We start from the raw sequence: 22,365 nt of genomic DNA, 5'->3' as shown, positions 1-22,365 counted from the left end.
TGACATAGGAAGAGAAAACTGAATGCTACTGTCAGTGTTGCATTAGGCGAGGAATAAAAAGGAATGCTACTGGCGAGACAGCCTCCTGAATAGGGCATCACTGTATACTTCAAGAATTTCAATCATAAATTAAGCTCTAGGTGGGAGAAAAAGAAATGTCATTTCTATGCAGAAACTGAAGAACGTGGTCAAAGATAGAGGCCACTTCCAGGTGGAAAGTGCTGTCCTGCTAACCGTGGGCCACCAAAGTATAAATGACTGTCCCTCCCAAAGAAATCACTTGCCTTGGGGACTCACAAATGCACAAAAACTGACCCCAGCTCTCAGCCAGAATGAACTGTTCATCTATAGCCTTATGGTCCATTTTTCTATTTTCATTTATGGTGCTTATCAATGCTCAATTGGATTACAATAAGTTAGAGACAACCTATCTCACTAGGTTACTACTCTCTGGAAGGCAAAGACCATATATAAATATATTAATATAACTATATTGATATAAGTGTATACTATAACAAAAAAAATCTTTTTTATGTCCGCAGACATCCAGCCTGGGTCCTTGTACTGGCTACATGGATGATAATAAGTACCCCTCCTACTTCACAGAGTACTACCTCTGTGCAAGACACTGCACTACAAACACTTTCCATGCATCACTTCCTCCTTCAACCCCATGAAGTACTTCAGATATGTTCCCATTTCACAGATAAAGAAGAGGTCAAGAAACTAACCTGTGGCCGGGTCCTATAGCTAGTTAGTGGCCAAGCCAGTAAGTGATCAGATTAAGGTATTAAGTGGTAAATTCTTAACCGAGATGAAAGGGCTACATTATGGACGATTTGTGCAAACAGTTAGAGAAAGGAGACACCAATGTCGCAGGAGTAAACTCCAAATAAAAAGTTACACCAGGAGGGTTTAAACAACTGGAAGTGGTGTAGGCCACAGAAAGGCTCTTAGTCCCCACATTTAAGGAGACTTAGAGGTTTTGTGAAAAGGATGCCAAGGGGTTGTCTGGTCTCTCCACAGGGTGGGTAGCAAGAGGAGACATATTTGTATCAACATAAAGAGTTTCCTGACCCAGGAGGAGAAGGGTGCCCCTCCAGCCCCAGAGAATGTTGAGCAGAGATCCAGTGCCTGTCCTGGAGAAAGTGAACACCCACCTGATTACAGAGGAGAGCTCACCCCATATTCTTTCTCGAGATCACCTCCAGACCTGGATGGCAGGGAGTAAAGAGAGAGTACAAATCCCAGAGGGACAGTTCTCAGCATGAATGCTGCCACCTGACATTTTCCACATCTCAAACACAGCAGACAGAGATAAGTGCATGTCCAAGAAGTCAGCAGCACTCCATAAACACACGGCCACAGTTTGGTTCAGGCTGTCCCAACCCTCATGGTGCGTGTGCCACCCACACTACTCAAGGCCCAGGTGTGCCCCACTCTGGCACAGATAGCTTGTTTCAGATCAGCCTGTGAACCACACATGTACTTAACTAAATTACTAAAGCTGTGACACTCACTGTCAGTACATTTTTAAACAGGGACCAATAACTCTGGCATAGGCCTGTCGCAGTACTTCCTATCCTGAGATCATGTTTTTCTTCAAAGACCGACTCCCTTTTGATCCAAATACCAACCAGCCAGGTTTTGGTTGACCTTGTGAGGGCCAAGGAAGTTCTCTGCCACACTGCAAGTTTACACACACACACACACACACACACACACTCTCTCTCTCTCTCCCTCTCTCTCTCTCTTTCTCTCTCACTCAGGTCGCAGCAATGCCAAGCTGCAGAAATGCTGCCAACACCTCGGCAGCCTAGAAAGATAAGAACGAGGCCTGGAAACCTTACAGCCCTCATGAAACCAGGTGTGCGCCCAGCAAAGTAAACTAGGGAATGAAACAGAACACAGAAAGTGCTTACTTGGATCAGGATGCTCCCGAAAGAAGCCATGATCCTGTCTGCCTTATGTAATACCGATCCCACCTTCTGAGATTCTTTCTCTAGTATGAAGACATCTGTGCCCACCATCTTGTGTCCAGGGGCATTGAAAATTCATCTCTACTCTGGCTTCACTTTCTGCAGACGTTCCAACCTCAAGTTTCCAAGGCAGGTTTAAGTCTACACACATGACATTCCCTGAGATCAAGAAAACATTAATTACCTTGGAGTCTTTCCTTCTGTAAGTAAGAAGCTGCAGTATGTTGCTACATGAGCAGAGTCCAAGGAAAAGGAAAACCTGAGTCCCTGCAAAGGGTCCAAGATCAGACTCCCCAGTAGCCAGCTGGAACTGTATTTTCCTCTCCTTTACATATACAATGAAGTCATTTCCAACCAACACCCATAGGAGTCAAGGCCCAAATTTCCTTCCAGGGCATTACTCACTTATAGATTAACTATCTTGGGAAAGACAAAAGTGTGCAGAAGATGGAAGTCAGGTTCTTTGCTCTACTCCTATTTTTATTTGAGGGAAATCCTACCTCCCTCAGATCCAGGGGGGCTGAGCAGAGTTGAGACTGGAAGCATGGGCCTTTGTTTATATCTTTAGCTCTGCTTCCCCACTCTGCTGAAAACTGCCCTCAGTCAGTTCTTCACATCCAAGGACCATTTATTAAATCAGCTACTATATAGCCTGCTCATGAAGTGGTACTTAGTTTGGCCAAGACAGAGAAATGTAAACAAATATTCATAATATAATGCTTCTAAGTTGCAATAAAGCTATCACTGGAGCAAAAGAGGATGCACTGTCTGGGGTGGCAGCCTTGGACGTGCCCCTACATCTCCACCAGCATAGTTACAATTCAAAAGACTGACCATATCAAGTACTGACAAAGATGGGGAGGAACTAGAACTCTCAGGCACTATGGTGGGAATGCAAAATGGTACAGCCATGTGGCTGGCAAAAGAATGGCCCCAAGCTGTCGCTGTTCTAGTTCCCAGAACCTGCAAATATGCTATCCCATATAACAAAAAGGCCTTTGTAGATGTGATCAAGTTAAGGCTCTTGAGATGGGGAGATTATCCAGGATTTTCCAAGTAGGCCCAAGGTAATCACAACAGAGGTAGGTGAGTTAGAGAGAAGAGATGTAATAATGGAAGTAGAGCTGGGGGGAGGGAGAGGAAGGGGCAAGAGAGAAAGAGATTGGAAGATGCTATGATGCTGGCCTTGAAGATGGAGGAAGGGGCCATGAGCCAAGGAATGCAGGCAGCCTTCAGAAGCTGGAAAGGACAACCGGGTGCGGTGGCTCAAGTCTGTAATCCCAGCACTTTGGGAGGCTGAGGCGGGCAGATCACCTGAGTTCGGGAGTTCAAAACCAGCCTGACCAACATGGAGAAACCCTGTCTCTACTAAAAATACAAAATTAGCTGGGTGTGGTGGTGAATGCCTGTAATTCCAACCACTCAGGAGAGGCTGAGGCAGGAGAATCGCTTGATCCCAGGAGGCGGAGGTTGCAGTGAGCCAAGATCGCGTCATTGCACTCCAGCCTGGGCAACAAGAGTGAAATTCCGTCTCAAAAAAGAAAAAAAGAAGTTGGAAAGGACAAGGAAACAGATTCTCCCTTTGAGCCTCCTGAAAGGCTCTGCTGACACCTTGATTTTAAGACTTCTGACCTTCGGAATTATGAGATAATAAATTTATTTTGCTTTAAGCCACTAAAGTTTGTGATAATCTGTTATAGGAGCAATAAGAAATGAATATAAGCCACTTTGGAAAATGGTTTGGCAATATCCGCTAATGCTGAACACATGCCTATCCTATCACAGAATGGAACCTGTGTTTTGATTTACCATGTTGGAAACACTCTTTTTGTAGAATCTACGAGGTGACATTTCTGAGCCCGTTGAAGCCTATAAGAAAAAAATCAAATATCAAGCGATAAAAACTAGAAACAAGCTATCTGTGAAAATGCTTTGTGATGTGTCATTTTATCTCACAGAATGGAACTTATGTTTTGATTCAGGAGGTTACAAACATTCTTTATATAGAATCTATGAAGTGACATTTCAGATCCCATTCCACTTCTAGGTATGTACCCAATAGAAATGTATGGGCATCAAGGTATCTGCATAAGCATAATGTTCACAGCAGTTTTAGTCAAAAGAATAAAAAACTGGAAAAAAAAAAACCAATGTCCATCTACAAGAGAATTGATAAAACAAATTGTGGTATAGTCACACAAAGTACTACTACTCAGAAATAAAAAGAAATGAACCACTGGTACCTGTAATAACATAGGTGAATCTTGCAGACATAATGTCAAGTGGGGGAAAAAAAAAAAAAAAACAGACACAAAAAAGGATATACTTGATGAAAAAGTTCTGGAGATGGATGGTGTTGGTGGCTGCACAACATGAATGTACTTAATGCCAAGGAACTGTACACTTAAAAATTGCTAAAATGGTAAATTTTATGTTACATATATTTTATCACAATAAAAAAGTATCTCCTAAATAAATCTATTTTAATACAATTTAAAAACAAGCGAAGCAAATCTATAGTGAAAAGAGGTGAGAATAGTGGTTACCTTTGAGAGAAGTATTGACTAAGAGGAGGCATGAAGGAGCTTTCTGGGTACCGGAAATATTTAACATCTTGATCTGGGTGTGGGTTACATGGTTGTATACATAAAAATTCATCAGACTGTGCACTTAAGATTCGTGTACTTTAGTTTCCAAGTGCCAATCCCAGTTTTATTTGCACATGATTTATCTGCATTTTCATAATCAATGCTGTAATGGAAAATGAATAAGAAGGGAAAAAAATCACCAAAAGTGTGTGTGATTGGGGAAGGCTTCAGGGAGGAGGTGAGGTATGAGCCAGGTACTGAAAGATGAACAGGGTAGACAGGAATGAAGATGGCAGATGCAGAGAGGAAAAGAATTCCAGGCAAAGAGAACAGCACGTACACTAGCAGTCAGGTGAAAAGTGTGCTGAACATTCTGAGCAGGAGTGGTCACAGGCCAGAGAGATGGGGGTAGAGGAGTAAATGGGAGCTCCATTCCAACATGCCTGAAAACTCCAACAGCAGTTTAGAATACCCTCTTCAAGAAGTGCTAGGCAAGTGTCAGAGGAGATTAAAGCAAGAGAATGACATGATGGATCCATGACAGGGAGGGTGACCTGGACAGAGGGACAGAGAGATCCCTAAGGTTCTTCTGATACTGGTGAGGCTCTAGATGACAGAGTCTGACCCAAAGCACTGGCCATGAGGATGCGGACATGAGAGATAAAGGAGGCAAAACCCTCAGGTTTGGCTGTAATGGGGGGTCATTCTAAGCTATGTGGCTGGTGATCCCACTAACAAGAAGGGTGGATAGCAGCTATACACTTCCCTCTGCTTCCTAGGCCAGTTGTAGAGGATCACAGCATCTCAGAGTTGGAATGCACCAGTAAGATCACCGTGTGTACAATCTCATTGTACAGACAAGCAACTGAGTTCTAGGGGCCAATGTCTGAGGACACAGTTTGTAAGGAGCAAGCTAGAATGAAAGAACTTAGACTTACCCATTTTACCTAGTACTTGCTAGAGAATAAGGAACATGATTAACTCAGCAGAGGCATCCAATGCCCCCACCAACCTCACTTCCTGCCATGGGGTTCTCTGGCCTAGGGTGTGGTTGAGGTCCCTGCCAACCTTTTGCCGGAAAAGCTCTGCCCACAGCTCACCCAAATCCTGTATAGCTAGCTACTGGTTTTATCTAATGGTTTGGTAATGGCTTTTAAGTCAATTTGGTTTCTCCAATCAAGTTGTGAAACCAAAGACCCTGGCTCCAGTTTTTACTCTTCAGTTGTGCCAGGTTGAAAAGTTGAGACAGGGACAGAGAGGGTTGGCTGACTGTGGGCACTCCAGGGCCACCACAGAGCCAGGAACAAGTCTTGTCTACGAGTTCAATCACTGTCCTACAGACCTGATACAGTGTCAAGGAGCTAAATGCTGGTTCTGTTCTTGGTGGCCTACCAGCATCTGAGAGTGGTTGAATGACAAGTGCCAAATACCAAAGCCTGTAGAGGAGAAACCAAGAATAGATGGCTTTAAAGTAACTTGTTTGAGATCTGAAACTCATTCCTCATTCCTGATCCTAATCTGTCGATGTTAGTCAACATCTAGTTAATTGTACAGTCCAATACAGAAGCTACTAATATATGTGCTGATAGAAATTTAATTTTTTAAAATTTAGAAACAATTAAAAACTCAGTTCCTCAGTGCTCAACAGCCACATGTGGCTAGTGGCCATCATATGGAACAGTTCAGACCTAGAACATTTCCAACATCACAGAAAGTTCTATTGGACAGTGTTGTACCTTGCATGTCTTATCTCTGCTTGAATTAAGAGCTGTTTGCTCTAATATAATCTTTACATGCCAAAGTGTAAATAATCCTTTCGATTTTTAAGCGGTAAAGATAAAACCATGTACCACAAAGGACATTCAACACTCCCAAGTAGAAAGGCACTGAGAACCCTTGGGCCCCTCAGTTGAAACAGAGAAACTAAAACACAACTAAGAGAAATTAAAGTTGAACAAGGTATAGTGAAACAGTCCATTTTTCTCACTTAATTGTTCTTCTATAAAAAGGGTTGATCTCATCCCAGAAGATTAGGGATATGTGAAGCTCAATGGACTATTAAGAAGAAGCTGGCGGGGCACAGTGGCTCAAGCCTATAATCCCAGCACTTTGGGAGGAGGCTGAGACAGGCGGATCACGAGGTCAGGAGATCAAGACCATCCTGGCTAACACGGTGAAACCCTGTCTCTACTAAAAAATACAAAACATTAGCTGGGCGTGGTGGTGTGCGCCTGTAGTCCCAGCTACTCGGGAGGCTGAGGCAGGAGAATGGCGTGAACCCGAGAGGCGAAGCTTGCAGTGAGCTGAGATCTAACCACTGCACTCCAGCCTGGGCAACAGAGCGAGACTCCGTCTCAAAAAAAAAAAAAAAAAAAAAAAGAAGCAGCAATTATTCTTCAGAAAAAAATTTGTGACTGACAAAAGTAAAATCAAGTGAAGTGGAAATCTAGGTGGGTGAGGAGAGGAAAAAGGGAGAGCAGGAACATGTTTTGAAGAAAGAAAATGGCAATTAAAATCCATAATTTTTAATTTTTTATTTATTATTTTTTTGAGATGGAATCTCACTATGTCACCCAGGCTGGAGTACAGTGGCGCAATCTCAGCTCACTGCAACCTCCGTCTCCCAGGTTCAAGTGATTCTCCTGCTTCAGCCTCCCGAGTAGCTGGGATTACAGGCATGCACTACCACACCCAGCTAATTTTTGTATTTTTAGTAGAGAGGGGGTTTCACCATGTTGGCCAGGCTGGTCTTGAACTCCTGACCTCAGGTGATCCACCCGCCTTGGCCTCCCAAAGTGCTGGGATTATAGGCATGAGCCACCATGCCCAGTCTAGAATTAGTGACTTTTTAAAAAGAGCTTTTGGTCTGTAGACATAACTACAACTGCTTAAAAATATTTATTACCCAGCTAATGAAAATGATCAATGCTAAATTTTATTCATAACACATATCTCCACTGGGGGAAAAAATTACCCAGGTACAAGGAGAGCTTCCACTGAAGGCTGTCACAATATTTCACTACCCACTGTCACCTCTGACTGGTGATCAAGAAAACTAAACAAATACAATTAATAGAGTAGAAAAGAGCAAAAGCTGCTAAGAGGTGATGCTATCCCCATGAACAATACACTTTCCCTCTGGTAAGTGTAGTGCTGAAAATGTGCTAGGTATTGAAGGAAGAGAACATACAGGAACCCCATGGGGGGCTGTTTTTAAGAATAAGCAAAGCAGGAGAATTCAGTTTTGCCCAGTTTACGATTCAGATGGTTACTTCAAGTTAACAGCACATTTTAAGGTGCTGTTCTGAAACAGGGACATAGAGCACTGCTTAATAAAGGGCTGCAGGTGCCTGGTGAGACTCCAGTTGCAAAGACATTTCCTGTCCTCCCTCCCTCCTTCCAGAAAGGATTAAGACTGCTTATATAAAATACAGTAGAAATAAATACAGAAAGTAGGAGAGAAAGAGAAAAACAAGGGTAGGGATAAAAAATGGAGCTGAAAAGGAAGTTAATCCCATACATCTACCATAGCAACCAGAGTACCACACTGGTTGAGTTGCTAAACCAAGAGTCAACTCTGAAGGTATCAGTGTCCAATGGTGAAGACAGACCAACTGCTTAGGAAGGAGACAGGCTGGTCTGGGAAGGGGCTCATCCTGCAGGCCCTGAAGCAGGTGCTGGGTAATCAGTCCACTAAAGCCATCTGTAACTAATGGTAGCTCTTTCACATCAAATCTAGAAAGATGGAGGTAGAACCAGCCCATATACACTGGAACTTTCCTGTTTAACAGTGTGGGTCCCAGAGTTAGGGCATCTGTCCTACCAGTCAATCAGTACCTGTTGGTCAGAATCAGCAAGTGGCTTCTGTGGACAAACTAGGAAGACATGACACCAGCTAGGGGAGATGACCAGATCCAACCTCACAGAGCCCATAGAATCCCAACTCAGCAGACCCTACCCAGCAGCAGGGATTCCTTACTCCGACCCCAACACCAAACCCAGGAGATCCTAAGCTGGCTAATACAGCTCTCTCCTCCCACAGTTATGGTTCCATGTCTTTCAATACTATGCTTTCTGTCTTAATCTGTTTTCAGTGGCTATAACAGAATACCACAGACTGGGTAACTTATAACAAACAGAAATTTACTTGGCTTACAATTCTGGATGCTGGTGGTGTCAGCATCTGCTTGGCATCTGGTGAGGGCCTTCTTCCTGCATCAAAACATGGCAGAAGGGCAAGCAAGCCCATGACACAGAGAAGGCAAATGGGGGCCAAACCGAACCCACTTTCAACAATAATCCATTCATGAGGGCAGAGCCCCACAGCCTACTCACTTCTTAAAGGTCCCATCTCTTAATGCCATTACAATGGCGATTTTGACATGAGTTTTGGAATGGACATTCAAACCTTAGCACTTTTCCTCGATAACAGCTTAATAATTCCCATAAAGCCAAGTCCATCCCCTTTCCACAGTCTATCAGGTCCCCAAGACAATGATCTGTGTGAGGACCCACTAGTCACAGCCTCGGTGCACTTCCTTCACCCAGGCTGGGGAAAGTAAAATCAGGTTATCCCTTCGAAAGCCTGGGGGTCCAGGCCTGCTTTGCCTCATATGGGGGACTCCATTTCATCAAAGTGTGTTTCCATTTCCGCTACATCCATGCAGAAGAGATCCAAGCTGGACTCACTACCACAGCACACATACTGTGCTTCACACCATACTTGACAGCATAGTCATCACACTGAATACTTAGTCACCATGAGACTCAATGTAGACCACAAAACTCCCTGCGCGATGGAAATGTTCTAGGTCAATGAAGTCCAATACAGTAGCCACCAGCCACAGCTGGCTATTGAGCATGTGAAACGCAAACAGTCCAAATGGAGACACACTAGAAGTGTAAAATACACATGGAATTTCAAAGACTTGATGCAAAGAATGCCAGATATCTCATTAATAATGTTTAATATTAATTATATGCTGAGGCTAGGTGAGATGGCTCATGCCTGTAATCCCAGCATGAGACCTGTCTCTATTAAAAAAAAAAAAAATTCAAAAATGATCCAGGCATGGTGGCACTCACCTGTGGTCCTGGCTACTTGGGAGCTGAGGTGGGAGGATCGCTTGAGCCTGAGAGGTTGGGGCTGCAGTGAGCTGTGATGGCAGCACTGCACTCCAACCTGGGCAACAGAGCGAAACCCTGCCTCTACAAAGCAAAAAAAGAACTACACACAGAGAAAAAAAAAAAGGGACTACACACAGAGCTGATGAACTTTGGAGGTTTAGTACCGACAGCAAGGGCGGCCAGCTCGGGGTAGCCCAGAGCAGAGGGCGGTGGGGAAAATGATGAAATCTAATGTGCTGTCTGGTTCTTTGAGCAGAGAGAGAAGGAATGCTCATCTTTAGAGAGGATTGTGAAGGACCTAATTTCACACAGGGGAAGCCAGGGCTGTTTGTTTGTTTTGCCAAATTTTACCTACTTTGAGGAAGCAAAGTGTGGTTAAGGGAGAGAACTTGGTATATAAGAGGATGAAGGGGCTGGGCGCGGTGGCTCAAACCTGTAATCCCAGCACTTTGGGAGGCCAAGGCAGGCGGATCACTTGAGGTCAGGAGTTCGAGACCAGCCTGGCCAACATGGTGAAACCCTGTCTCTACCAAAAATACAAAAATTAGCTAGGCATGGTGTCACGTGCCTATAATCGCACCTACTTGGGAGGCTAAGGCATAAGAACCGTTTGAACCGGGGAGGTAGAGGTTGCAGTGAGCCGAGATCATGCCACTGCACTCCAGCCTGGGGGATACAGAGAGACTCTCTTTCCCGCCCCCCCAATTAATTAATTAATTACATGCTGAAAGACAATATTTTGGAATATACTAGGCTAAATAAGCTGTAGTATATTAATTTCGCCTGTTTTTCTTTTTTTTAATGTGTTCACTAGAAAAATTAAGATTACATATGTGGCTAGCATCCTATTTGTATTAGCCACCACTGACTTCTATTATTTGCTCTTTTTCTTTTTAAAATTTTTTTCCTAGACACCAGGCCCAGTGGATAGTCTTTTTCTTTAAATTGACTTATTTTTGCTTAGTTTCTGTATTTTTTTGACTTTTTACTCATTCCGAAAATATTCAGAAACTATAGTGTGATGTACTAGTTGTAGTTTTAAAATAAATTGAAGAATCAACAGAACTATTAACCTAAAGTTAAAAAGATAAGTTTGTCCACATGCAATCTAAAACCCTCTTATGTACTATACCCTTTGGGAAATGCTGGTCCAGAGCAGAGCTATTCAAAGTGTGTCCTGTGGACAGGTGCCAGTCTCTCCTTTTTAGGTTTTTGTTTTTTGTTTTTTGTTTTTTCAGGAAACCCTGAGCAGCCTAACCCTGATGGGCTGTGGGGAGGGAGCACAATCTCTTTATTATTCATTATCAGTCTGCAATAAAGAATAAAGGCATACATTGAGAGCAAGGTTTTTTTTTTTTTTGAGAGAGAGTCTCACTCTGTCACCCAGGCTGGAGTACTGTGGCACCATCTCAGCTCACTGCAACCTCCGCCTCCCTGGTTCAAGCGATTCTCGTGCCTCCACTTCCCAAGTAGCTGGGACTACAGGCATGCGCCACCACACCCGGCTAATTTTTGTATTTTTAGTAGAGACAGGGTTTCGCCATATTGCCCAGGCTGGTCTTGAACTCCTGACCTCAAGTCATCTGCCTGCCTTAGCCTCCCAAAGTGCTGGGATTACAAGTGTGAGCCACTGCACCTCGCTGAGAGCATGCATTTAGAAACATTTACAGCAACTGGACAGAGTATTCTGTTACTTAATGAGCTCTTTAAATCTAATATTTAACCTAACCTGCTATTTAAAAATTGGGACTTATATTTTCCATGTCTTTCATATAATTTTCTTTACTGTGTTTTACCAAGATATTGGTCAACAACAGATTGGAAATTTACCAAACAACAACAACAACAACAACAACAAAAATCAAACAAACAAAAAAACTGCTCCTTTACCAGAGTTAGTTTGAGACACACTAGCCTAGAGTATCAGAGAATCTTCCGGGGTCCTTCTAGAGCAATGACCGGAGTTACAGCAAGAGCCTCAAGCATACCCAATATAGTGTCCTAAGGCAGGAAGCCAATTAAGGATATCTTCAGATCCTTAACAATAATGGTGGGCACAGGGAGGATGGGGGGTTCATTCCTCGTAAACTAGGAAATTCCATTAAATGGAACTTCTCTTCCTCTAAGCATTTTAATAATATTTTTGCTGTAAATTCTAAGAAATGAGATCCCCATCGCCTTTGGGGAGAAAAACAACTGTGTACTAAGTAAAAGACATACAAGATCTTTGTAATATGTGGCTAGACGGTACTGAGCTAGATCCTCAGAGGGGTACAGCAGATGTGGGAGACACAGCTCATGCGCAAAAGGAATTTATTATCCATCCGTGGAGGCACGGTGGCACAGGAAGCTAAAAATTCTCAGCTCTGGGCCAGTCATGGTGGCTCACGCCTGTAATCCCAGCACTTTAGGAGGCCAAGGCAGGTGGACCACAAGGCCAGGAGTTCGAGACCAGCCTGGCCAACATGGTAAAACCCCATCTTTACTAAAAACACAAAAATTAGCCAGGCATGGTGGTACACACCTGTAGTCCCAGCTACTCAAGAGGCTGAGGCAGAAGAATCGCTTGAACCCGGGAGGCGGAGGTTGCAGTGAGCCAAGATCATGCCACTGCACTCCAGCCTGGGCAACAGAGCGAGACTCCATCTCAAAAAAAAAAAAAAAAATTTCCTCAGCTCTGAAGTCAAACACACTTGGGTATGAGGCCTGGTTTGCCACTTACTGTGTGCCCTTGGGCAAATATCTTAACCTTTCTTCTTTTTTTAATCTCTCACCTCTGGCTGAATACATAACCTTTCTTAATTAAAACATATAATCAATCCTCTGTATTCAATGGTTCCATATCCAAGGATTCAACCAACCACAGACTAAAAATATTCAGATTAAGGCTGGGCGTGGTGGCTCATGCCTGTAATCCCAGCACTTTGGGAGGTGGATCACCTGAGGTCAGGAGTTTGAGACCAGCCTGGCCAACACGGTGAAACCCCGTCTCTACTAAAAATACAAAAATTAGCCGGTTGTGGTGGCAGATGCCTGTAATTTCAGCTACTCGGGAGGCAAAGGCAGGAGAATCACTTGAACCCAGGAGGCAGCGGGTTGCAGTGAGCCGAGATTGTGCCACTGCACTCCAGCCTGGGCAACAGAGTGAGACTCCATCTTAAAAAGAAAAAAGAAAGAAAGAAATATTCAGATAAAATAAAATGGATGGTTGCACCTGTACTGAACATGTACAGACTTTTTTTTTTGGGGGGGTCATTATTCCCAAAACAACACAGTAGAGCAACTATTTACATAGCATTTACATTTATTAGGTATTATCAGTAACCCAGAGATGATTTAAAGTGTAAGGGAGGGAGGGGCGCGGTGGTTCACGCCTGTAATCCCAGCACTTTGGGAGGCCAAGGTGGGCAGATCACTTGAGGTCAGGAGTTCAAGACCAGCCTGGCCAACATGGTGAAACCCGATCTCTACTAAAAATACAAAAAAATTAGCCAAGTGTGGTAGTGCGTGCCTGTAGTCCCAGCTACTTGGGAGGCTGAAGCAGGAGAATCGCTTGAACCCAGGAAGCAAGAGGTTGCAGAGAGCAGAGATCGTGCCACTGCACTCCAGCCTGGGTGACAAGAGCGAGACTCTGTCTCAAAAAAACAAAAACAAAAACAAAAATGAGCCATACATAGCGGTGTATGCCTGTAGTCCCAGCTCCTTGGAGGGGCTGAGGTGGGAGGATTGCTTGAACCTGGGAGGTCAAGGCTGCAGTGAGCTGAGATCATGCCACTGTACTCCAGCCTGGGTGACAAAGTGAGACTCTGTCTCAAAAAAAAAAAAAAAAAAAGTAAAAGGGAGGATGTGCATAGGTTATATGCAAATAGTATACCATTTTGTATCAGGGACTTGGGTATTCTTGATTTTTGGTGTCCTGGAAAGGTGCTGGAACCAATCCCCAATGGATACCAAGGAACAACTGTACTTACCTATTACAGAAGATATTCTCCAAAAGGGCCACTAACAATTTCTCCTTTCCCAGTAGGTGCATGCTGTCCTCACATCAAGAGGTGGAGTCTATTTCCTCTCTCCTTGAATCTAGGCTGGCCTTGGGACTAGCTTTGACCACTGAACACAGCAAAAATGACATTCTGGGACTTCTAAATGCAGGCCTTAAGAGAACTGGCAACTTCTGCTTCCTCATTCGAAGCACAGCAGCCACACTGTTAGAAAGTCCAGGACAGACTCCCTGTGATTAGGTACCTGGACAATGAGAGACCATCTTGGACATTTCAAGTCCAACTGAGCTCCCAGCAGACCAGTAGACTGTACCAGCATGAGTCACTCCAGGTGACCCCAAATGGAGCAGCAGAACTTCTCCAGTGAGCCAAGGCAACCCCCAGAACTATGAGAAACAAGTTTCTGAGTGGTTTGTTACACAATAATAGATAACTGAAACGTCTCTGAAATGACAAAAAGAATATAAAGTGATTGTGAGGATGAAAGTAAAATAATGTATAAGTGCTTATACTGATACTTGGCACACAAGTGCTCAACAATTAGCGGCCATTACTGTCTGGGAAGCTAAAATGAACATGTGCAGTATATTATAACTGCAGACTGCTATGTATGTTACATTCAGGTTCTGAGTGCTTTGCAGGCCCTGCGGAGTGGGAATGCACAGGAGGAGAAAAGGCAAGGCTTCAGGGTAAAAGCGCGTCTTGGACCTCAAGGACAGAGTATGCAGAATACTGGTTTCTAAACCTCTAATGCATGAAGACCCACCCACAAGACTTCTAGGCAATTGCAATGCGTGTCTGCACCAAAGGCTGAAGACTGTCCCAGCAGAAGTCTCGAGGTCTCTATATAGACAGATCAGTGGTTGTGAGGCCAGGGGGAATGAAGAATGTTAATGAATATGCGGATTCTTTGTGGGGTGGTGAACATGTTCTAAAATTGATTGTGGTGATGGCTGCACAACTCTGTGAATATACTAAAAACCATTGATTTGTGCATTTTATATGGGTAGAATATATGGCATATGAATTTTATAGAGATGATAAAGCTGTTTATTTTTATTTTTGAGTCAGGCTCTTACTTTGTCACCCAGGCTGGAGTGAAGTGGCATAATCTCAGCTCACTGCAGCCTTGACCTCATGGGCTCAAGCAATCTTCCCACCTCAGCCCCAAAGCAGTTGAGACTATAGGTATGTGCCACCACGCCCAGCTAATTTTTTGTATTTTTTTATGGAGACAGTGTTTTGCCAAGTTGCCCAGGCTGCTCTTGAACTCCTGAGTGCAAGCTATCTGTGGGCCTCGGCCTCCTGAAGTGCTAGGATTACAGGTGTGAACCATCACGACCAGCCATAAAGCTGTTATTACAGAAACACAGAGGGTGGGAGGGATGAAGAGGGTGAGATGACAAAGGAGCAAGGAACATTCCAAAGGGTTGCCTGGGGGCTGCAAGGCACCAACCTATTTGGCACTGAGAGGAAAAGCAAGTCTTTTTAGGTGGTGAACAAACCCAGCACCGGTCAGAAGCTAGGAGCCCTGGGGACAGACCCTGTCATTCCAAGGATCTCAGGCATTTGGCATGATTGCTGTTCCCTCAAATGCTTTGCATGCATGTAGCTCACTCATACCTGTTTTCCTTTCGCTTAAATGACAACCCAAACTCTGCTAATCACGAGGCTTTTAAAAACAGAAAAAGTTCCTAGGCAAGAGGAAAACAAATGCTTCCCAACAGAAAAGCAGATCAGGGCTTGCATTCAGACTGGCCTCAGAGGCAGATGAGGCGGGATCCCAAGGCCTAGTCAGTCCCAGAGCCTCAGATGCCAAGACAGTAAACTCCATATTTAAATGTGGCCAACTCAGATGTGAGGTGGACAGTGGATACCCCTTCCCTAAGGGCGGCTGCCCTCTACCACCCCCTCATCCTTCTGGTGAAATTCCTTTCAAAAGAGGCCGGAGGGCAGGGCCATGGGAAGTTTTCAAATCCTGGAACTGCTGCCAGAGCCAACTTAGCACATGAACAGCCCCCTAACACCAGGCAGTATCATTGTATCACCAGCCAATATATCTCATTAAATTCTCTCAACAAGACCCACCAGGATATTTACCAACAACCCCCAGAAATCTCCATCTCTCCCCTGCCCAAATCAACCTTGTGAATCCTTCTGTTTTGTAAGTCAATCAATGTAATTACTACAAGAAGACAAAGTGTTCTTTCAAAACACTAGCCACTGCAGAAGATGGGGCACCTGAAAGAGAGGAAAACATCCTTTCACGTTGGAGAAGCAGCAGGGTTAGACATGACAGACTCTGAGCAGCTATGTCACCATGGCTAGGATATCAGAAGGGAAATCACAAAGACTTTCAGCAGTTTGCCCTGAAGGTCCTGCTAAGTCCAAGTCCTATGCTGCCATCAGTAAATAAAGCCAGGAGCCACAAACCAAATACAACTTTGTAGGAAGTTTGTGGTCCTTCCCACTACCAAAGAGACTCTAGAGACACAAACTCAACTTGTTCTCTTGTTCTTCCTTATCTGAACAGCTTTTTGGTTTTTTGTTTTGTTTTGCTTTGTTTTTAGATGGGAGTCTCACTCTGTCTCCTGGGCTGGAGTGCAGTGGTGCAATCTTGGCTCACTGCAACCTCCGCCTCCCAGGTTCAAGCAAGTCCCTGCCTCGGCCTCCCGAGTAGCTGGGATTACAGGCGCCTGCCACCACACCTGGCTAATTTTTGTATTTTTAGTAGAGACAGGGGTTCACCATCTTGGCCAGCCTGGTCTTGAACTCCCGACCTCGTGATCCACCTGCCTCAGCCTCCCAAAGTGCTGGAATTACAGGTGTGAGCCACCGTGCCCGGTGATCTGAACAATGTTAGGATTAAAGCATTCAAAAATGGTTTTAAACACAACTTTGAAAAAGGATGAAGAACTCCGATTTCTTGGGGACCCAACGCCTTTGCTACTCGGGCCCACCCTACTTTTCTTTTTTATTTTACAATTTTTAATTTTTGTGGCTACATAGTAGGTAGCAGGTGCATATATTTCCGGGGTACATGAGATGTTTTGGTACAGGCATGCAATGTGAAATAATCACATCATGCAAAATGGGTTAGCCATCCCCCTCAAGCCTTTATCCTTTGTGTTACAAACAATCCAATCATACTATTAGTTATTTTTAAATGTACAATTAAGTTATTATTGACTATAACTACCCTGTTGTGCTATCATAGACTAGGTCTTATTAATTCATTCTATTTTTTTATACCCATTAACCATCCCTACCTCCCTCCCACCCCCCACTACCCTTCCTAGCCTCCAATAACCATCTACTCTCTGTCTCTGGGCCCCACCCTGTTTTGTTTTTCTTTCGAGACAGAGTCCCGCTCTGTCACCCAGGCTGGAGTAGAGTGGCACGATGTCAGCTCACTGTACCCTCCGCTTCCTGGGTTCAAGCGATACTATGCCTCAGCCTCCCAAGTAGCTAGGATTATAAGCGTGTGCCACTGGGCCCAGCTAATGTTTGTATTTTTAGTAGAGATAGGGTTTCACCATGTTGGCCAGACTGGTCTCAAACTTCTGACCTCAAGTGATCCACCTGCCTTGGCCTCCCAAAGTGCTAGGATCCTGGGCACGGTGGCGCAGAAGTTGCAGTGAGCCGAGACTGCGCCACGGCACTCCAGCCTGGACAACAGAGTGAGACTTCATTTAAAAAGAAAGAAAGAAAAGAAAGGATTTGAAAGAAAGAAAAAGAAAAATCAAAGTGCTGTGATTACAGGCATGAGCCATCGTGTCCGGCCCCCCACCCTACTGTGAACCCCTGAGGGAGGTTATCCTGAACTTCCAGTTTGTACCTCTACATTCTCATGCTCCAGGGCAGGGGATGAAGATATGCAGATGAAAGGACATGAAGAAATGCCATCTTATGGCAGAGCAATTCCCTCCTTCCTAGGGAACAAGGGGCAAAGGAGTTTAATTCAGTAAATAATGTACACTACTCAGGTGACTGGGACACGATAAACTGAGATTTCACCACTATACAATTCATCCATGTAACCCAAAACCACTTGTACCCCAAAAGCTATTAAAATAAAAAATAAAAAAATTTAAATAACAGTATGTATCTGTAGAATGCACTGGAAAACTCAATGGGCCTCAGGAAACATGCTTTACAGTTCCATTATCTCAAACTTCTCCACCAACACATTTCTTTAATACAACTCATCAGTGATTTATGAGCACTCAACCCAGCGTATCTGCTCCCAGCATGATGCGATTGGGAAACAATGGTCAGAGACCTACTGTACACAAAAACCCTAAGGAGGGGTAGGATGACGATACAGTCACCTCCTGCACCAGGCAGCACTGAGAGAAGTACCTATAACCTGGACCCAGGCCTTGCTCTCAAGCTAATGATCCAATAGAGGAAATGCACCAGCTTGAGCACTTGTGTGTCAGGCCTGCTTTACAGACATTAATTCCTTCATCCTCAAGACAGTACTCTGTCTCCCAGCATTGTTCTTCAGCAACTCCCGCCCCCTTATTTGTATGTGTGTGTGTGTGAAACAAGAGTCTCACTCTTTTGCCTAGGTTGGTGTGCACTGGCCATCATGGCTCATTGCAGCCTCAACCTCCAGGGCTCAGGTGATCCTCCCACCTCAGTCTCCTGAGTAGCTGGGATTACAGGCATGTGCCACTACACCCAACTGGTTTTTTTTTTTTTTTTTCTAGAGATAGGGTCTCATTTTGTTGCCCCGGCTGGTCTTGAACTCCTAGGCTCAATTGATCCTTCTGCCTCAGCCTCCCAAAATGCTGGGATTACAGGTGAGCCACTGTATCCAGCAAGTGTGATATACTTCACAACTGCTTCTAAAGCCCATTTTAAATGGGAGAAAACTGAAGCTCACAGATGTCAAATAACTTCCCCAAAATTACACAGTAAGAAGAGAGTGCTGACATTCATACCCAGGCAGTCTGGACCTCAATCTACTCAGCTTTAGTAACAGCAATGGCCAGCAGAGTCCGGCATACAGTAGATGCCCAATGAGCATCTGCCTAGAGGAGCATGAAGGTTAATATAATACAGGCAGAGGAAGAGTGCTTGGCTGGAGGTACTGCAGGCACAGACAGGAGGAAGTTCATTAATTCTGACTGAGAGAACCTAGAGGAAGTGAATTCCTGAAGGAAAAACGGGAGGAGTATTTCAGTCTGAGGGGGTCACAGGGTCTGTGTGACAGTGATGCTGTCCGACGTTATGGTAGAGATCTGGTGATTCTATCTGCTGGTTAAAGGTTTTTAAGCAGACTGAAACAAGCACTTGCTCATTTATTATACTATGTGTATCAGACAAGCACTAAAATGAACAGATTTGGTAATTTCTATTCAGAGGTAATTAAAAGGAAAGAAAGAAGGCATCACTGGGGGGTAATGGGAACATGCACAGGATTTCAATATCGGAAGAACCTGTTGCTAGACGAAACCACCAGCGGTATTTCCCTGCTGTCTTTTACAACAGCTCCCAGGAAAACCACTTGCCAACTCATATCCCCCAACTGTGCAACACAAAATTGTTGAACAGCCTAAACATCTCAGGTCCTTCTGTCTCGCAGCCTTCACAGCACCCAGCCCAAGCTTAGGAATAATGGCTGACTCTCTAGAAAAGCAGGTTAAGTCTCATCAGGAATGGGTCCCAAATGCTAAGGGCCTGGGTAACCAAGAATGATCAGTATCCAGGACAGATTATTATAAGATCTCAAAATCATAATTTTTCTAAGGAGACTTTAAGTACCCAGCCTTGCTAACTCCCCCAAATAACAAATCGTGGTATCACCTGGCACCTAAATTGAACATTCCAATTTTACCATACCAACCTTAATGCACATAGGTGTTTATTTCACATTTTAAACCTTCACACATGTTTTTCTACATTTCCAATTTCAAACGAAGGAAGATAGTCTTAAGCTAATCTTAATATCAGAAGAGTGCATTAAATGATTCTACAGTAGTTTCCAAATATAACTTATTAAGAATCTCCCCCGCAAAAGTACCTCCTCCCCTTCCCCTAATTTTGTTTCCATTAAAAAAAAAAAAAATCTCCCCTTTATTCGAATAAAATCCAAGATACAATGAAGGCCCAATCGTACCGCCCCTCCCCACCTCTCATGAGTACAACAAAACATCGAAATAAACTATTATTTAAGCTCTCAACCAAATAAAAATGCAAACTGAAACAACCTCTCCTTTTCAATGTTTTATTATACAAGGTCGCCTCTGCCAGGGAGGGTCATTCTGGTGGGCAGTTTCCAGGTTCTTCCCTAGCAGATGCAGCTTGAGTGTTTCAAGCAAAAAGGATAAAAACAAAAGCACACATTTCAAAGGTAGTTATAACGTTATCCTGTGACAGTTAATGAATTCTGCCTTTAAAAAAGCATAATGAAAAACACGAACTGGAAATGATTTAAGCTATCTCCTCCTTCTATGAATGATGCAACTGAAGGCCCAATCAGAAAATACCCCTCGCCCCCACAACCCCGTGAAAAAGCATATTTTAAGAACATTTCTTTTGATTTCTTTCCTTTTCTTGGCCCATCATATATAAAATACTCCCCATCTTCACTATAATTCATCGAATCAAAGTTTTGTGCGGTTTTTTTAATGCATGTTAGACTGCAGTAAAAAATGTTTTAAAAATAGCCTGCATTATTAACTAAAAATAAAGAAAATAGATGTTGTCAGGAAAAACAGCATGAAATCGGTTTCCACGCTGCTTACACCCCCGCACTACCTGCAACCACTTTACAGAACGTTAGCATCAGACCTGCTTATCCAAAATCCTGCCAAATGTCCTCACAGTCTCCCCCACTGCCTCGCTGGCTTCTGGGCAGCCAGGGACCAGCCCTCCATGGCTTCCAGCATCTGCAGCCTGGAGGACTGAGAACCTTGTTTGCCCCGCTGCCTCGAGAGGGGGCCGCGGCCGGGTCACCTGAGCAGCATACCCGAGACCACAGGGAGCGCATCCGGGCGGGAGGAGCACCCGGTCCTGGGCAGACGCCTGGCCGCCCAGGCTAATCTGCTTCTGCCAACGGGTGACACGCCGATTTTGCCCCCTGGGAACGCCAAGAGGCGCGAAGCTGGGCCACCTTCCCCGCGGGCTGCAGCGGCGCTCGCGCGCGTTTTCCAGAACGCAGGGCGCGCGCGGAGGCCGGGGCAACCCCAGAAGCCCGCTCGGTTTACCCTAACGACCCCCATGCCGACTGCTCCTCGAGGACGAGGACTGGACCCCCAGCACCCCCTCAGGCACCTCCATCCCAAATACACCTGCCGCCCACCCTAAGCCACCCCCCATGTGTACCCACTCACCCAGGTCGCCCCAAGAAAGAACCCCGCCACTCGCACAGAGAGGGGTGCGGCCCTTGGATGCACGTCCAGAGGATCCCGGGCCGGTGAAAGGGCATTTATCTCACCTCTGCGCCGTGCCCCTTCCCCCCACGCTCGAGGACCGTTGCCCTGGGCCGTCGGGCCCGCCCCCCCAACCCCCACAGGAACCCGAAGCCCTCGGGCGCCCGCCACACTCTGGGGATGATACCTTGAGGCCTGTAGTTGGGTTGAGAGGTCCGCACCGCTCCCGGTTCTGCGATCTTCCCTGGGAGAGAGGTTCCCCGCGCAGTCCCCTCAGGCCGGGATCCCGTCCCGAGGCCGCCGCCGCGCTCCATCGGGATGCGCCGGCCGCACAGGCGCACTGCCAAGCCCGCCGCGCCGCACCGAACCCGCGCGCGTCCGCATGCGCACGCGTCCTCACGCAGCGCGCGCGCAGGGCGGGCACGTGCGATAAGCGCACCGGTTCCCACGCAGAGCGCACGCAGGGCGTGCACGTGCGATAGGCGCACCGGTTCCACGCACGGCGCACGCAGGGCGTGCACGTGCGAAAGGCGCACCGGTCCTCACGCACGGCGCACGCAGGGCGTGCTTGTGCGATATGCTCACCGGTTCTCACACGTCGAGCGCGCATAGCGTGTGCATGGAATGTGCACAACAGTCCTCACAAAGCGCGTACGGGCGTGCACGCGTCCTTACACACTGCTGTACACAGTGCACACACAGAAGGCGTGCGTACGCACACAATTCATACGATGCTTACATGCAACATGCACACACAACGTGCACACTCAGCATAAATGCACCTTCTCACACAGTGCAGATACACACTCAAAGCATGTATAGATGTGGGGTGCAGTTTCTCACACACCGTGCACACATCCTAACACAATGTGTGAACACAGAGCACACAATGCGCACATACATGCTCACTCAGTACGCACACGTTTACACACACTGGGTGTCTGCATGCAAACTCAGCAATGCAGCCTTGGAAACAATTTCTGGCTAGGCCCACAGGTGGGTGCCAGTTGGGCCAGTGCCACCCGTGCAGACGCCGGAGGACCCGCCCTCCAAGCAGTTAGGTTCCAGTTTTCGAGGCGCACGGGTAACCAGTGTTTAGTGACGCCCCACCCTCAGCGTGCGGTCACCCAGAGAGGGACAGCAGCAGGTTATTGGAGTCGACCTTCAACGAAAAGGCAGCTGCACGCGCCGTAGGCCGACCTAGGCCTTTCAACCACACCCCACTCCGCAGCCAATTTGTTTCCTCTTCTGAGGTGTAAATAATGCTGACTGAAACCTCCATGAGGCC

At 45.5% G+C, this 22,365-nt stretch overlaps 1 protein-coding gene across 7 annotated transcripts in view; it reads right to left on the bottom strand.

Moving 5' to 3' along the window:
* MAP7D2 (MAP7 domain containing 2) overlaps positions 1–21,485 on the bottom strand; it is a 110,991-nt gene extending 89,506 nt beyond the window's left edge. For 4 of the 7 annotated variants that reach the window (XM_007991247.3, XM_037986393.2, XM_007991254.3 and 1 more), the window contains exon 1: positions 21,265–21,485. In XM_007991247.3, the coding sequence (XP_007989438.1) occupies positions 21,265–21,391 (127 nt within the window). In that variant the 5' untranslated portion in view covers positions 21,392–21,485. The remainder of the gene's footprint in view (positions 1–21,264) is intronic. The other 3 variants (XM_007991255.3, XM_073013847.1, XM_007991252.3) reach the window with 2 other exon arrangements.
* Positions 21,486–22,365: the final 880 nt, after the last annotated feature.

The sequence above is a fragment of the Chlorocebus sabaeus genome, chromosome X, assembly GCF_047675955.1.
Source record: "Chlorocebus sabaeus isolate Y175 chromosome X, mChlSab1.0.hap1, whole genome shotgun sequence".
Lineage (NCBI taxonomy): Eukaryota > Metazoa > Chordata > Mammalia > Primates > Cercopithecidae > Chlorocebus > Chlorocebus sabaeus.
This window is presented reverse-complemented; position numbering and strand designations above follow the sequence as displayed.